The 19,045-nt window shown below is 36.3% G+C and overlaps 1 protein-coding gene across 1 annotated transcript in view; it reads right to left on the bottom strand.

Moving 5' to 3' along the window:
• Positions 1-19,045, bottom strand: part of CDH2 (cadherin 2) — a 241,598-nt gene that overhangs the window by 60,076 nt on the left and 162,477 nt on the right. Inside the window, exons 3-5 of the mRNA XM_027960884.3 lie at positions 5,290-5,516; positions 3,252-3,398; positions 1,360-1,515 (exon numbers count right to left, since the gene is read on the bottom strand). Coding sequence (XP_027816685.1) covers positions 1,360-1,515; positions 3,252-3,398; positions 5,290-5,516 — 530 coding nt within the window. The remainder of the gene's footprint in view (positions 1-1,359; positions 1,516-3,251; positions 3,399-5,289; positions 5,517-19,045) is intronic.

Raw genomic sequence — 19,045 nt, 5'->3', positions numbered from 1 at the left:
TTACATTGTACCTATATTCTTTTCTAAGAGAAAATGATACTTTCATTAAAAGTTTTACTAGAAATTGGAGTAGGAATAAAGATCAATTTAGGTTTCTCTATTAAACACATGAAAAAAAATTGTTGAAATCCTATTACAGAAAAATGGGCAAGCATGGTTAGAAAAAAAAGGAAAGAAAAATGCTTTCTGGAATTTATACTTTAGTATTAATTCTTGACTTTTTAAATACTCAATACAATTTTTAATTGGGAAAATCAGTTTTAAACACATACATATATTTAAAAATAGGAACATATAACTATATATAAGGGTTTCCCTGGTGGCTCAGATGGTAAAGAATTACAGGAGGCTGCAATGTGGGAGACCTGGATTCGACCCCTGGGTCGGGATGAACCACTTGAGGAGAGCATGGCAACCCACTCCAGTATTCTTGCCTGGAGAATCCCCATGGACAAAGGAGCCTGTTGGGCTAAAGTCCACAGGGCCGCAGAAAGTCAGACATGACTGAGCAACTAAGCACACACAGCACAACTATATATAAAAGCTGTTATCAATCAAGAAATGAATAAAATAGAAAAATAACAAAATTAGCATAAGAAATATAATTGGATAATATATCTGAGAAATGATTGCTCAGATTGGCAGGTTAATGAAACCAAGTATTGGCAGGGTTATGCAGAAAAGGGAAATCTTAATTCTCAGTAGGCAGACAAAAACGGCATATCTTTCTGGAGATAATATGATCAACAAATAACAAAATGAAAATATGCTATCCATTTTGTATGATGCTAATTAATGGTAATCATAATATCAGGAGATAAACTGACAAACATAAATGTACTTGGTTGGCCAAAATGTTCATTAGGGTTTCGCTATGAAGTCTTATAACAAACCCAAATGAACTTTTGGACCAAACCAATATGTTTATAAGAAACTGCTGTTAAAATTACAGTTTATATACATTCAGTGGAATACTATACAGCTATTAAAAATGTAATGATCGGTATGTAATTTACATAAAATAGCTATGATCCCTTTCATGGAAATTTGTTCTTGTAAGTTCTTAACCACATATCTGAAGGCAAGTATCAGCATGCAAATAGTAATATGACTTAAGGCAATTTTTAGTTTTTCCTTGGCATTGTTTGTTTACCATGAGCACTCATCAATTTTACAAAAAACAATTGCTTTCTAAAAATAAAAAAATATTAAAATAAATTGAAAAAGCTACAAATACATTTCTGGCATTAAAACATTCAGGATCAAAGCTTTAAGACTAATATGAGAGACAAATGTTAAACCTTGCACATATTTGGAAGACTGTTAATACAAAGAATTAACAGCTGGTTGAAATCTTACATGAAACCGGGCTATCAGCTCACGATCCAGAGGCTTGGTTACTGACAGCTGACCTGAGATGGGGTTGATAATGAAGATGCCAGTTGGAGGCTGGTCAGCTCCTGGCCCAGTTACGCTGTACCGCAGAGAAAGGTTTTTATCTCTATCGGATCTGATCTGAGGGTCAAGAAGACAGTCACATTAAACGAGGGACTAAACGAGCTCATTATCAGAGACAGAGCATGCTACACCTCATGGCCTCTTCCAAACATATACCATTTCTTCCCAGAAAATTCTTGAAGCTCTCCCAGTCCTATTCCTTGTTCTTGCTTCCTGGTGATGGGCTTCAAAAGAGATGTCACCTGTCACTAGAAGGACTAGGCCAATGTTAACATCTAAAGAACACTCACTAGGAGCACTGCAAAAGTCAAAATTAAGGAGCGTCCATTTTTAAACACAATCAAAGTCTCTCCGGGAAATTTGGAGGTTAGAATATTTAACCCAGTAACAGGTGTCCAATTTAATGAAGAAAAAACTATTTACTTTTTTGCATCAGTTAGGACAAGAAATAACTGTCTATTCTTAGTGTGAAAGAGCCTTAGGTGGGAACTCTAAGATTATGGTTGAGCCTGGGAGTCAGATTTCTGTACTTGCATTGTGCTGATGTTTTTCATTGCAACCAAAGCTTCCCATATTAAGTTGGCACCCAACACCCCAAATTCTTTATTAATAACAAAACATGCAAGAAATGATTCTGTAATAGATTTCTCTTATGCATAAAAATTATATCTGTTACAGGCTCACTGCTTTCTCCTCTAAATACATTTCCTGGAAAAATAAGCTTAAAGATGAGTGGAACATATATATCCTTTGATGTTCCTAACATCATAGAAACAGGATGCAGAAAGGGAGGAAGAACAGAACAGAAAAAAAGGGCATTTGAGCAATACTTTTTGGAGGTGGTAATAAGAAATATCTGTATATTAGACAAATACTTTTAATCCAGTAATAGAGTCCAGTGTTTGTCTTGTTTTTTTAGATAAGGCAAAATTCTTTAATTTTCTCATTCTCCATTAAAGTAGAAACACAGAAAACACCTTGATTTGGAGGTTCCATATTTCATTGATAAACTTAATTATAATGCATATTACCATAGACTGGACAACACAAATAAATGACATTAAAAAATACAGCCTTCAGTAAGTATGTATTGAAATGCTAAATTAATCATATACAAAAACATTACTTTCTACTAAATTTGAGAATACAACTAGTTCTCATTTTCTTTTTGTAATAAATAATGTTGCTAATTTTACTAAGCATATAGAAATGTCTGTCATTTTCTCCCCCCCCGGGTCTGATAGCATGCATTTAGAGTAACTGGAAAAAAAATATCTTGCTCTTCAAATCTGAAAGCCTATGTGTTTTGCACAGCCCCAGGGAGTCCGTTAATGGTATCAGAGGTCATTTTTTTTAATTTCTTTAAAAAACTCTCAAATGCACTCAGTACAGGCATTTTTAGCAATGATTGCCCCTTTATTTTTCCTTTGGCCCAGAAGCTATCTGTAGAGGGCAAAGATCATCATGGGGAATGCAGCTTCCAGACAGGGAAGATAAGGTGGAAGGGGAAGGGTACCGTGTGGGTGTTAATGCACGAGGGAGCTAGGGTGTATATATTCAGACACTGAACAAACTTCAGCATCCATGGCACACTGGACGGACCCACAGAAAGCTCTGCCTGTAAATAACCCAAAGTAATGAAAAAGAGACTCTTTACAACCCTAGAGACATTTCATCAATACAAAATAGTACATACATGTCTTAAACTCTACTTTGTAGAAAGAAGAGACAAAAGCACTTCTAAGATACACTGAACACATGCCACAGAGATCAGTGAAACTGTGTCACCCTACCCTGACGAGCTCTTGAGGAAAAGGCCCTCTGGAGTTTTCTGGCAAGTTGATGGGAGGGATAACCCAGTCTCTCTTCTGCCTCTGCAGGTAGCCATTGTGCTTAGTCACTTGTCTTGGGAATACTATTTCTTCTATTTCTCGTGATTCCTTCACATGAAAATACAAGAAGACAATCCTGAGTACTAGAAAAACACTTTCTGAGAGTACATCAATATCAATGGATACCTGTAAGCATAGAATCACACCTTATTATGGGCAAGAAAATAAGTCTGGAGGCCCTGTCCTCATCCCCCTATTAAAATAATAGAAAGCACCATAAAACTGTGGGCTTCCCTGGTGGCTCAGCTGGTAAAGAATCCACCTGCAATGCGGGAGACTTGGGTTGATCCCTGGGTTGCGAAAATCCCCTGGAGAAGGGAACAGCTACCCACTCCAGTATTCTGGCCTGGAGAATTCCATGGACTGTATAGTCCATGGGGTCGCAAAGAGCTGGACACAACTGAGTGATATTTCCCAATTTCACCATAAAATTGTGGGTGACACTGTTTATTGAAAAATGAAATACCAAACAATGTATTAGGTAGCTCAGCTGTGTAAACTATTTGCAGCTTCTATAAACCATCTTAGTAGTTAACATTGAGCAAAATTTAATAGTACCCTTTTATACATTTCTCATTAGTTTAAACCACAGTTCAGGTAATGTGCTACTGTACATTAAATTTAGATCTTGATGTGCTAAAATATAATTTGAATTCCAAGAGAAGTTTCATACATACTGCTAAGGAACGTCTCAAATATTTATGACCCTATTAAATCCCACAGAATTAATGCTGTAATTATTCTAAACCTATGTCAGCCATGATGGATGCTATAGATGACCCACTTTGCACTTGGGGTATTAATCTCTGCTGGATGTCAATATTTTCTTCTGTTTTTCCCTGTATCTGTGGACATTTTAGCCATTAGCCCATGCTGCTTCAATGCAAACATCCAAGCTGGTTTGCTGGAACACAGTGAATCTTCAACAACAACAAAAGCATCTTTTCACTCAATTAGTTACCAGATCCTTATTTTATATTACCCAAATGACATGATTCCCCTTCACAGTTAATAGATTAACAAATTACATTTCACATAATGAAAGTCTAACATTGGTATAAGAGAAAAAATAATTACCTTTTTCTCTAATATTTATTCACATTTGATTATTGCTGTGGCTCTCACATTTACAATACCAACAATGAATATGTGTGTATTCTTATGTTTTAATGTAACAGTTATAGTTCATAAAATCATAGACCAATTATATGAGTATGGATGGCATCGCCCCATATTTATTTCCAATTAACTCAAAGAACTATAATATTCAGAAACCAATATGTTATCATAACTTTACTGAAGAAGTTATTGTATCTTATTTAAAATTATGAAAATAGTGGCTTACACAAAAGAAGTACTTAGCAAATGTTCAGTTGAAATAAATTTTCTGTTAAAAGTGTATCTTATTTGTTTTATCTTGGCTTCCAGCAATTTCCACCAGAGGGAGTGTATTATTCCTAAAAGTCACGTCCATAGTCTAAATAATTCAAATTCCCCAATTTGATTATTGAGGGACAAGACAAAAACCCAATACTCCTTGGCAGAAATGTTTTCCTGTTAGAACTGTAAACCTCTACTTCCCCTGCCATAAGTCTGGCTGATGACATCTTATAAACAACTGCTGATCTTGTGGTTAAGTTTAACAGCTTGTAAAGCTTCTAAGTAATTTCAAACAAACAACTATTTCTAAGTAAACTTAAGTTATAAATCTCAAAGTATAAACAAATCTTTCAAATACAGTTTAGGATTGCTGATAAAACATTTAATCTAAAATATCCTGTAAGATAAAAACAACAACAACAGCAAAACAGCACTGCAGCAACTGAAGTTGATAAAAATTCCAACACTGGCCACTCACTGATGTGATTCAAAGTATGCACGTGGTTCAAACTGTGCAACCCTGATTAAGCCCATCCAAAGTTATACTTAGATACCCTACCTTCACTGAATCCTCAGGTAAGGCTGGTCTGAGGCTCAGTTTTACTGCTACTTGCCACTTTTCCTGAGTCTCTTTGTCTTGAGCGTATATCAGGAACTTCGAGTGTTCAGAGGAGAGGGGGAAGCTCCTCACGGCATACACCATGCCATCTTCATCCACCTTAAAATCTGCGGGCTCGCTGCTCTCATACTGTACTTTTCTTTTCCCATTGCAGTTGCTAAACTTCACTGTAAAAATAAATAAATAAAACTAACTGTATTACAAAGGCAAAAACAATTATTCATCTAAATCTATATCCAGCTTAGGGCAGAATAAAACTTAGTAACACGAAATGTTACTCATTGGAAAAGACCTTGATGCTGGGAAAGAATGAAGGCAGGAGGAGAAGGGGATGACAGAGGATGAGATGGTTGGATGGCCTCACCAACTCGATGGACATGAGTTTGAGCAAACTCCGGGAGTTGGCGATGGACAGGGAGGCCTGGTGTGCTGAAGTCCATGGCGTCGCAAAGAGTGGGACACGACTGCGTGACTGAACTGAACATGAAATGCAAACATTTTATTTTGACATTATTGAAGGAATTTTTATCTTGAAATTTTTATACAACTTTTAAAGGTTATACTCAATTTATAGTTATTATAAAATATTATTTACATTCCCCATGTTGCACGTGCAGTGCGTGCCAAATTGCTTGAGTTGTGTCAGACTCTTTGGGACCCAGGGACTATAGCCCACGAGGCTCCTCTGTCCGTGGGATTCTCCAGGCAAGAATACTGAGTGAGTTGCTATGCCCTCCTCCAGGGGATCTTCCTGACACAGGGATTGAACCCGTGTCTCTTGTGTCTCCTGCCTTGCAGGTGGATTCTTTACTGGCTGAGCCACCAGGGAAGCAATACATCCCTTTAGCCTGTCTTACATCCAACAGTTTGTACCTACTACTTCTCCATCCCTAAATTTCCCCTCACTTTACTCCCCACTGGTAACCACTAGACTGTTCTCTTTATCTGTGAGTCTGCTTCTTTTTTTGTTATAGTCACTAGTTAATTTTAATTTTTGATTCCACATATAAGTGATATAATCTAGTAGTTGTCTTTTGCTAACTTATTTCACTCGGTATAATCCCCTCCAAGTCCATCCATTTTGCTACAAGTGGCAAAACTTCATTCTAGGTATGGCTGAGTAGTATTCCACTTTATATATACGCCACACCACATCTTCTTTATCCATTCATCTGCTGATGTACGCTCAGGTTGCGTCCATATCTTGGCAACTGTAGATAATGCTGCAATGATCACTGGAGTGTGTGTTTTCTTTTCAAAAGAGTCTGTCTTTCTTTTTTTTTTTTTTCTTAGATTTATACCCAGGAGTGGAATTGCTGGATCATATGGTAGTTCTATTTCAGGAATTTTCCTTCTAGAGAATGTCAGATGTTCTGAGTTACTCCCCAGCATCTCCTTGTTCCAAAGTCTTCCTCCTCCTTCCACAAGCCGCTGGATTCTGGACCCTCAGAAATACCTGTTGCTTCCCAGGTCTCACCGATGCTGCCTTCCATTCCCTAACAAACTTCTACTCATCCTATACATCTCAGCTCCAGAAATTACTGCTTTTTAGGCTGTGTGTAGCAACCTGAATTCTTATCACCGTAGTTCTAAAGCCATGCCTGACATTCACAGTGCAACTACTTCAAAGCAATTTTCTTAGCTATCTTTATACCCTGCATGTTTCCTGGCATGCAGCCTTAATATATAATTTTGGAATAAATTCTTAAAGGAATAAAGCAATAATATTCATCAATACTGAATGCTCACTATGCTCCAGAATGACAAAACCTCATGGTTCTTAAAAGGTGATTAATTGGCCATTTCTAGTTTTTGTGGTGCTTATCATAGCTTTATGAAGTACTAACAGTTCTGTAGATTTTCAAAGAAATGAAAATAAAGGTACATCTCAAAATAAACAACTGAAAATGTCTTCAGTTCAGTTCAGTTCAGTTGCTCAGTCATGTCTGACTCTTTGCGACCCCATGAATCGCAGCACGCCAGGCCTCCCTGTTCATCACCATATCTCGGAGTTCACTCAGACTCATGTCCATCAAGTCGGTGATGCCATCCAGCCATCTCATCCTTGGTCGTCCCCTTCTCCTCCTGCCCCCAATCCCTCCCAGCATCAGAGTCGTTTCCAATGAGTGAACTCTTTGCATGAGGTGGCCAAAGTACTGGAGTTCCAGCTTTAGCATCATTCCTTCCAAAGAACACCCAGGACTGATCTCCTTCAGAATGGACTGGTTGGATCTCCTTGCAGTCCAAGGGACTCTCAAAAGTCTTCTCCAACACCACAGTTCAAAAGCATCAATTCTTCGGCGCTCAGCCTTCTTCACAGTCCAACTCTCACATCCATACATGACCACAGGAAAAATTATAGCCTTGACTAGACGGACCTTAGTCAGCAAAGTAATGTCTCTGCTTTTGAATATGCTATCTAGGTTGGTCATAAGAAATAGAAAAAAATGAAAAAAAATTCAATATCTTAATTAGCTCTATCTTACATGTAATGACTTAAAAGTTGAAAAAAATGAATGCTTTCTTAACGGCAACATCAATCAGCTAATGTCTCATTGGAAACAAAACAAAGGTTAAACCACATACTTATAAATGTAGAACTAGACCTATTCAAGCCAGAATAAAATTATAATAAAAATATTCTCCACAGAAGATGATTTTCTTTGAAATTCTTAATCATTCTTTTTGAAGAAAAGTTCTATGGGAAGAACATAAAAGGATCAAAGAAAAAAAAACAAATCTTCACTTCTGTGGATATGTGAGGTTATGTTCTGACCACGATTACACTGGATACAATTTGGAATTCAATTAATAGTCACACGTTACTAAGTAAAATCATATATATTTTTTGCATTTTCCAAGGACCTAAGTTCATTTTTTGAACTCCCACCCACATGTGAATTAATTAAATTATTTTGTTTTCATGAGCATAAATTCACTGAGATGCACACCAGACCACAAATAACACGAAGCTTATTACCCTAAGTAACCGTAAAATCCTTGATAACAGTCATAAAATACTTCACTGAATATATTATTTTCCCACATAATCCACATATACCATCCGTCATCTTTCAAACATTGCAAAATGAAAAGTTGTATCTCACACTAGATTATGATAAGTCAAAATATTTGTCTTTGAAGTAGAAATATCCCAGAAGATAACTTCATTACCCCATCTTACACGCCGTGTGATTTAAAATGAAACATGGGAATCTTTTCTATAGAACAATGCCATCTACTGCTTGTCTTTTATTAAGACAACAAAATGAAAAGTCAAATTGTTGGGGGAGCCCTGCTGAGAAATAAAAATGAAAGACTTTTAGCATCTTCTTGTATAAAAAGTCCCTTTTATATCACAAAAGGTATTCATGATACTTAAAAACATACAATGTGGATGAGAAACATTAAACACTTTTCTGCACTTTCTTGTTGGCTTTGACACTCTGGTGTTCCTCGTCCATTCACACCTGGATTGTTGCACCTGCCTGCGTGGGTGGTCTTTCTCCTGCTCCAGGTCACTGCGTGTCCACTTCTAAGCATCTGCAGTGACTTTCTCCTCCCTGCCTGCAATATTATACGTCAACTCTTTGACCTAGTATACAATGCTCTCTTAATTCTTAGTCACTTGGTCTTTTTGGTTTTATCTATTGGGTTGGTCGAAAAGTTGAACAGGTTTTTCCATAGCATCTTAAGGAAAAACCCAAATGAACTTTTTCACTAATGCAATACATCATCTTGAACAATTTATTCTGCCCAGTCAGACAGATTTCTCAATTTCCACATCGCTGTGGCCCACATTCTACACATAGGTGCTCAGTCACTTCAGCAGTGTCTGATCTTTGTGACCCATGGACTGTACCCCACCAGGCTCCTCTGTCCATGGGATTCTCCAGGAAAGAACACTGGAGTGGGTAGCCATGTCCTCCTCCAGGGGATCACCCCAACCCAGGGACAGAAACTGCATCTCTTGCATTTCCTGCACTGCGGGCGGGTTCTTTACCAACTGAACCACCTGGGAAGCCCCTATGCCTGTATTTATCACCTTTTCTGGGCCTGGACCACTCCCCTCCCCCTTCTTCCAGCCACAGCTTCAGAATCAGGGGAAGGGGCCTCTTGGATGTCCTTAGGAAAATGGCAGCCTGTGCCCTCATTTGGGAAGGCTCTGAATTAATTAAAAAAAAATTGTTCCTATGTTTCCTGTCCATAGAAATACATATTAGCACTTTATTCATTATAATAATAATTATAATAAGTAATGTCTACTTATTAATGGTTTCACATGACTAGATCTTGTCTCTGTAAGTGGACCATAAACTCACTGTGGCTTCCTGACAGTGAGTCTTAGTTCTTTTGTTTCTTTGACACTTAACAGTGATAGGACAGAATAAATATTTATTAAATACTACAGACCAATTATATAGATTAATATCTAAATTAAAAAAAAAACTAGAAAGCAGGAAGCAACTTAGCAGCAGCAGCAGCAGCAGCAGCCTATTATAGCAATAGTCAACAACAACAACAAAACCCAGGGACTTCCAATAATCTGACTTTGTTTAGGTGGTTGGGTTATGAAAGAAAATGAATTAATACTTGTTGCATGCTAGGCACTTAAAAAGACACTTAAGGTTAGGTTATCTACTTAACCTTAAGAATAACCACCCAAAGTGAGAACTGTTTTCTCTATTCTATAGACAGGGCAGAAAATTCAGAAATCCATCTACACTCCATGCTGCTTGACTCCTTGTGTTTGCTTGCCCTACAAAAACACAAAAGGACCTAACTCAACTCATACGTCTTAAACCTTCAATAAACAATAATAAGTAAACAAATGATAAAGAGGCTTGATAGATGCTTGGGAAGAGAATAGTGCCACATTTAAATCTTTGAAAGTATCAAAGTAACTAGCATATTAAAAAGGAGTTCTTTGATTGGAGTACAGCCTAAATGTCCCACAGAGGGGAGGAACTGAGCCCCTAGGGACTGGTGAGTACGTGTGATAGGTGAAAAAAATTCACACTTATTGTCACGGACTTTGGCTAATCTGGTACTCAGCTACCTGTTTGGATTCAGGTGTCAAAAAGCTACAAGCCAGCAAAGATGGAGGCCTTTGAAAAAATGTGCCTTTTCCTACCAAGGATCACTGCAGAGCCTATGAATGAGATGCCTGTGACCCCAGAGTCTGGCTCTGAGAAAACACTTTGGAGGAAGCTGCATAAAGGTGGTCACTTAAAATCTTTTAGCTTTTCTAGCACCCTTGTCCCCAGTGGTTTAACAGTTCTGTCATCAAACCGTTCTGAGACTTTTAAACAAATGGTAATTTTCATTGCTCTGATATTAAAATAAGCAACATTTTGAGCATTGCTCAGTTTTAAAGGACTGTGATGTATTATGTGTTGTATTAACTGTAAATGTGTTGTATTGATATTAATTCTTTTTGTACATTAAACAAGTGGAACCAATACATTAACTGAAAATAAGTCCAGTGCCAACTAAAAAAGCTTTCCTTAGTGAGATATTGGTCCTGACTTCATCCTGTGGTTGTGATTTAATGCACAAACAGCACCTCGTTCACGTGCTTAATCAGTAATTACCAGGTTTTACTGCTTTCAAAGTCACACAAATTAAAAAGCTTGCAAATTTCAATGGTAGTACGGACTACACTGCTTTCCTTTAAATTCACAGGCTGAAATTCTAATTCCTAATACCTCGGAATATAAGTATTGGGGTGGCCAAATATTCGTTTGGGTTGTAACATCTTACAGAAAAACCCACAAAAATTTTGACCAACCCAATGTATTTGGGGTCACAAAGAATCGGACACGACTAAGCGACTGAACTTAATGTATTTTGAGATATGGTTTTCAAAGAGATAACTAAGGTAAATGAGCTCATATGAGTAGATCCTCATCCAACATTACTGGCATCTTATAAGAAGAGGAAATTTGGACATACTTGCACATATACACAGAGGAAAGGTCATTGTATGGACATAGGGAAAGATGGCCATCTCCAAGACAAGGAGAAAGATCTCGAGAAAATCCAAACCTGTTGGCATCTTGATCTCAGACTTCCAGTCTCTAGAACGGTGAGATAAATTTCTGTTGTTTAAACCACCCACTCTATAGTCTAACAAGTGGGTAACACATGAATTCCATTTATTAACAATTGGTCAATGTTTATTGAATGTTGTCTTGTTCACTTTTGACTTAGCTGCACCATGAATATTTTCTCAAATTTGACAAGATTCACTTCTGCCCTAGCAGCAAATGCTGAGCCTTACTTACAAGAAAATTTTTATAGAAACACAGATATTAACAGAAAAATAAAAAGTGGAAAACTATTATGCTATAGAACCTTAGTCACAGCACTAATATATATTTATAATTTATATATTTATTTACTATTTATGGACTTTCAAAAGGTTTTCAGAAGGACTACGACAGAATATGCTTACCAAAAAGTTGGTTAAAAATAAAAAGGAGAATAGACAGAAGCCACGTGAAAGGGAGAAAGAGATATACAAGGGACATGGTAAAATTAGTAAGATTAGATTTAAAATTTAACTTTGAAAATGAGGAAAGCAAACATCCCAGTCATATGACTTGTAGGGAGAAATATATAGTTCACTGGAACGAAGCTGCTTCTGTTATTAACACATTTTCCTAATGGATGTTAGGCAAAGAATTCTCAGTAACTTAATAATATTTTCAACTTTCATTTTCCAAAACAAGAAGCAGTTTGATCATTTTTAATATATAGGTTTTAAATAAAAGGTGATGATATGTTTATTTTAACATAAAATATATCCTTAGCAGTGAAACCATTCTCTATGTTACTGTTATGGCAGATACATGACATTACGCATTTGTCAAAAGCCATACCCTAAGCAACAACTAAGGGTGAATCCTAAAGTAAATTAAGGACTTTATAGTCATGTATCATTATTGGTTGCAGCAAATGTGCTACATTAATGCAAGATGTTAGTAACAGGGAAAACTTTCAAGGGGGTGGATATGAACTCTGTATTTTGCACTCAATTTTTCTATAAACTTAGAACTTTTCCAAACAATAGTAAATTAATAATTAAAAAATATTTCCCTAAGGGGATGGTCTAACCAGCTATATTATCAGATATTTGAAAGGAATAGATAGTTGTCAATATCCTCAGTCTCTGCCAAGCATGAGTGCCAGTGAATTACTCCAACATGTTAGCAGGAGCCAGATAATATAACTTAATCAATAACTTTACATAAACATCCTATGTATGGAGATACTGAATTGGTGTTTTACGAAAGTCATAATATTTTATTCCATGTAATAAAGTTGAAATTGTTATTTTATTTAAAAAAAGGAACTCAATTTGAAATATTTTTTTCTGACAATCTTCTTTACATTAGAATATTAATTTTTCTTGAGTGCTTAAATAACTTAAAGTAGAAACTCCAGAATTTCAAAACATAGGATAAAAGAAAATGAGCTGCTTTAGACAACTAAAAAAACAAGCTTGATTCACTGAATAATTCAAATTTAAAACAACTCTGCTACTGCTAAGTCACTTCAGTCGTGTCCGACTCTGTGCAACCCCATAGACGGCGCCCACCAGGCTCCCCCGCCCCTGGGATTCTCCAGGCAAGAACACTGGAGTGGGTTGCCATTTCCTTCTCCAATGCATGAAAGGGAAAAGTGACAGTGAAGTCGCTCAGTCGTGTCTGACCCTCAGTGACCCCATGGACCACAGTTTTCCAGGCTCTTCCGTCCGTGGGGTTTTCCAGGCAAGAGTACTGGAGTGAGGTGCCATTGCCTTCTCCAAAAACAACTCTACTCACAATTAAATGTTTGTGCCTGAAAACATCATAGTATTAAATAAGAAATGTATAAGAGCCACTGCATAGTTTCCATATTAATATGTAGTTAATGGGTTCTAGATTACATAGAACTTTGTTAGCATGATTAATACAAAATTAAACACCAGTGAAATAATTATTTTAAAGTAATTTTGACTCTTACAACTATATCTCAAATTAATGTTAACCATAAAAACATAATATCCTTATAAAATATTAACAGGAAACCACAGATCTTCTATATTAAACGTATTAGCAGTTTAATAGCACACATTAACCATAGGAATGAAAATGTGAACATATACACATATGGTTTATAATTCTTACCTAAGTAAAGCATCAACCATATTTAGAAACAATTATGAGAGAATGCTGTAAAAGAATTTTGTGCCTAAATACCCCTTTGACTTTTATTGTATTTTTTTCCCCACATTAATGGCTATTTCTGAAGGCATACTGGGAAAACAGAAAGAGTTTCACAGTGTTAACAGATGTTCTCCTTCCGTGTGTACAGGGCAATATTTATTAAGGAACTAGCTCTTTATTAATGAAGAAGTTATAGGGAGAAAGGTAGGGAAGAATTACCTTAACACTAAGGATTTCATGGTTTTTTTCTTTTAGATTCCAATGAAGAATGGTTATCAACTGCAGGTTTGCTCATAAATCTGCTTAGATATTCTTTGCTTATTCTAGAATGTTTCTGCGTTTCCATTTCAGCAACATTAAATATTCCTAGGTGGTGGACTTAGAGTCCACCAACCCTTTCAACACATGCACAGTGGGATACACTAGAGAGAGTCTGGAAATGTCCACATGGACTTTGGTAGAAAAAGTCAGTACACTTTCTCTTTCTTTTTTAAGATATATATATATATATATATATATATATATATATATATATATATATATATATAGTTTGATGTGGATCATTTTAGAAGTCTTTATTGAATTTGTTACAATATTACTTTGGTTTTATGCTTTGGTTTTTGGGCTGCAAGGCATGTGGGATCCTAGCTCCCCAACCACTGAGCAAACCCATACTCTGCACTGGAAGGTGAAGTCTTTACTGCTGGACTGCCTGGAAAGTCCCACATTTTTTTCATAGCATATAATTATAATAAGAAAAATGAAATACAGAGTTGGGAAACATACTATAAAATACACATAGAACTTCTATACAAAACTGAAAAAATATTTGTTATAAGAAATTTCAGCTTATTTGCATGAAACGCCTTTTCATAACGTTTTAAGACTGAGAAATCAAATGCTTGATAATTTCTATTAAGGAGAACTATTCACAGAAGTTAGTGGTAGCAAATGGGTAGGTAGCATAGAGTACATTCGTTTTTCTCCAAATGATAGAAAACCCTTTTTTGTCATGAACCATGAGGAATACATTGATTAAATTTCCTGGTCCTTCTTTAATTGACAAACACAATGTTGAAATTCCCTGTGGAAATGCAAAGTTTTTCATATGTTTTATCGTAAGTATTTAAAAATAATGATAAAATTTGACTTCATGCATAGATAAGTATTGCTCTAACAGTCAATAATTTTCCTTAGGATTTAAAATGTAACACCAACTACATATCACAAATATATCATTTTTATCCTTTTTCCAAAGCTGAACTTTGCTTCAAATCCACAAGCTCTGTGAGTATGTGTAATATTTACACAGCCTTTGTGATTTTCAAATAAGTTCATTCAGGTGCTCCAAAATGTCAGTTAAATAGGCAATTTTTTTCAAGCGAATTACTCTCCTTCAACAAATCTGCAGTGAACAACAATTCAAACACACTCACAATCCATTTTTCTATTAGCCAATAAATTCTTGCAAAAAAAAAAAGTGGACAGCTTGTGCACTTTGGTATAGATCAGCAAATATGGTTTTCTTATTCCTGATCTTTGCATAAAGCTGTTGTCATTTATTTTCATAATATCAATTTATGCGGAGTTAAGATTTATGAGCAAACTTCTATATACAAGAGCTTCTACGTGAGTAAAACTAACACCTATCATGGGACTCTCAGATTAAATTCCTGATGTTTATGTCTTCATGTCATTTACAGCCCTTACACCTTAGGGCCAGAGCATCAGCCTTATGTAACATTTGCCTAAAATTTTCCTTTACAGTGCTCCTTTATCTCTTCAAATATTTGATTTATAAAAGTTTGTTTTGCTTTTATTTTCCAAAATTAATAATGCTCTTCAAGGATTCTAATGACTGCTATGAACCAACATATTTCAGTGTTGGCATTAGTTGCTCAGTTGTGTCCAACTGTTTGCGACCCCATGAACTGTAGCCCACCAGGTCCCTCTGTCCATGGAATTCTCCAGGCGAGAATACTGGAGTGGATAGCCATTCCCTTTTCCAGGGGATCTTCCCAACCTAGGGATCAAACCTGGGTCTCCTGTATTACAGGTATAGAATATTTACCATCTGAGTCACCAGGGAGGCCCAAAGTTCATTAACAAATATGAACCAACATACTTAAGGAATTCCTTCAAGTCACCAACATGCAATGATAATTTTTGATCTAATCATCTCTTTGATGAGTGCTGTCACTATGAAGTGTGACGTGCCATCACTACCTCTCCAAAGTGTATTATTCAAAAATGGATCCTTTTCTGTTTCTTCCACTTCCCTGGCTTCCGGTATAGCACTGATGATGCACAGACAGATGGTAACATAAATTCTCCCTTTGTGTGAGGCATTCTGGCTTAAAGCACTATGTGTAAAATCTTATAAATGGCTTTTAGAGCTTGATGCTAGCGTGCTGTACTCAGTCTCATAAGGGAATTTCCTTACTTTCTGCTTAAGAGAATCCAAAATTTCTCCTGCTTAAATTAGGTGTTTTGGGGTATGGTGCCCTCAAAGTGAGTCCTGCATGTAGCTTCACTTGATCATTTTTGCATGAAATTAAACCTTTAGACCAAATGTGAAAATAATTATAAGGACACATGGATTCCAATTTGAGGGAAAACATTTGAGGGGTTTCTGATGACTGAAGTCTTCATTTTTCACTAGGCTGGGACAGGAAGCATAATTGAAAATGAAATCTAAACACAACAGAAACTACAGGCAGGTACAGCTTCAGAAAATCTGTCTGTAAATAATACAGAAAAATAAACTTTAAGTAATATTGTCTAATAATATTACATATGTTACAACATAATAATATTGTCTAATTAATATACAAATGAGCATTATAAACATTACAACTAGAAAATATATATTTCAGATCTGCATTTTTGAAACATTTAAAAATAAAGCATATGAAAAGCTAGGAAAATTAAATATACCATTATCCACATGATAATATTGAATATTAATTTTCATTTAATTTAATAATTAATAGGCTTTAAAACACTCAAAATATAATCACTATTTATAGTTCTGAATAACCAAAGAGTATTTTGAAAACAATCAATTTTTGTAACTTACAGTCCCTTTTAGTAATTTAGTAAATTTTAAATCCAGAAATACCAATTTATTTCTAAGGAGTCTGTTTTTAAAAACCTATGCAAATTTAACATAATAGAGACACTTTAATTTTTTAAAAAGCACACAAAATTAACTATTGATTTTGACTGAGATTTTCTGTTAATTTTAAAATCCAATAGGAATAAACAACAACAAAAAAAGCAAAAGAAGGAAGGAAAAATAAGGTGGGAAGAGGAAATAACTGAGAAAACTTAAAAAATTAATAATTCTCTGGTATATGATAAAAGATAAAAGTAAAATGTATACATATTTTTCTTTTAGAATTAATATTTTTAAAGATTTTTTTTATGGGGACCATCTTTAAAGTCTTTAATGAATTTGTTACACTACTGTTTCTGCTTTCTGTTTTGATTTTTTTTTTTTGTCCAGGAGGCATCTAGATTTAAGCTGCCTGGCCAGGAATCGAACCTGCACCCCTAGCACTGTACCACGAGGGAAGTCCTCTCTTTTAGAATTAAACAGAGAAAAGTATGACCAAAACATGCAAGCAAATTAAATAGAAAGAATAATAAAAGTAACATCAGCATAAAATTTTCACTTAGGATAAGGACACTGATATAAAAACAGTGATCAGATAACAGAGGGGATTCAGTGAGAAAGAAGATTCTGGTGTTCACTCCAGTTGCAGGTGAGTACTTGATCAATGAAAAGATCTGGGGAGATGCTATGCAGAGACTTGAGTCTATACAAGTCTTACCAAAGTGGAAAAATAATAAAAATTTTCAGTAAGTTTTTACAAAAAAGAAAAAAAAAAAAACAGCATTCAAATGTGATTTTCACTGTCATGAGTTAGTTTCTTGAACTATTCCCAGATGGTTCAGTGGTAAAGAATCTGCCTGCCAGTGTAAGAGATGCAGGAGACTTGGGTTTGATCCCTCGGTTAGGAAGATTTCTTGGAGTAGGAAATGGCAACCCACTCCAGTAGTCTTGCCTGGGAAATCCCATGGGCAGAGAGCCTGGTGGGCTACAGTCCATGGGGCTGCAAAGAGTTGCTCAGTAACTGACTGAGCAACTGATAGCACACAAACACATCATAAAAATGCCTTCACATTTTTAATACCATAAAAAAAGTTCAACCATGAGTATCTACAGCACATCTGTATCTCATTCTTGCCAACTGGTTGGGAAATACTGATCTATTCTGCCATACTGCTGTAATATAAAGGTTTAGGTTGGCGTTGTGAATGATGACCAGTATTTCCAGTTTTTCTCCTCTTTCTAAACATTCAGAAAGATAACACTTCTCATCCCCTTCACCCTTGGCGTGACCACATGGCTTACTTTGGTTAGTAAAATCTGTAGACTAAAGTGACACGCATGACTTCCCAGCAGCAGTCATGCCAAGCTGATACCCTCTATACCCACACAAAAGTATAATTCAAAAGATACACGCACCGCTATGCTTCAGTTCAGTTCAGTCGTTCAGGCGCGTCCAACTCTTCACCACCCCATGAACCGAAGCACGCCAGGCCTCCCTGTCCATCATCAACTCCCGGAGTTTACCAACTCATGCCCACTGAATCGGTGATGCCATCCAACCTTCTCATCCTCTGTCATCCCCTCTCCTCCCACCTTCAATCTTTCCCAGCATCAGGGTCTTTTCAAATGAGTCAGCTTTTCGCATCAGGTGGCCAAAGTATTGGAGTTTCAGCTTCAACATCAGTCCTTCCAATGAACACCCAGGACTGATCTCCTTTAGGATGGACTGGTTGGATCTCTTTGCAGTCTAAGGGACTCTCAAGAGTCTTCTCCAACACCACAGTTCAAAAGCATCAATTCTTTGGCACTCAGCTTTCTTCACAGTCCAACTCTCACATCCATACATGACTACTGGAAAAACCATAGCCTTGTCTAGACGGACCTTTGTTGGCAAAGTAATGTCTCTGTTTTTCAATATGTTGTCTAGGTTGGTCATAACTTTCCTTCCAAGGAGTAAGTGATAGCAGCACAATTCACAATAGCCGAGACATGGAAGTAAGACAGATGTCCATCAGCAGATGAATGGATAAAGATGTGGTACAGAGAGACAAAAGAATACTACTCAGCCATAAAAAAGAATGAAACAATTTCATCTGCAGCAACATGAATGCAACTAGAGATTATTATGCTAAGTGAATTAAGTCAGAAAGAGAAAGACAAATACCATATGATATCACATATACGTACAATCTGAAATATGACAAATGAACCTGTCTACAAAGTAGAAACCGACTCTCAGACACAGAGAACAGACTTGTGGCTGTCAAGGGGTAAGGAGACTGGAGAGGGATGAGCTACAAGCTTGGGGTTGGTAGTTGCATACTATTACGTATAGAATGGACGGCCAACAAAGTCCTACTGTATA

This window comes from Ovis aries, chromosome 23, assembly GCF_016772045.2.
Source record: "Ovis aries strain OAR_USU_Benz2616 breed Rambouillet chromosome 23, ARS-UI_Ramb_v3.0, whole genome shotgun sequence".
Lineage (NCBI taxonomy): Eukaryota > Metazoa > Chordata > Mammalia > Artiodactyla > Bovidae > Ovis > Ovis aries.
This window is presented reverse-complemented; position numbering and strand designations above follow the sequence as displayed.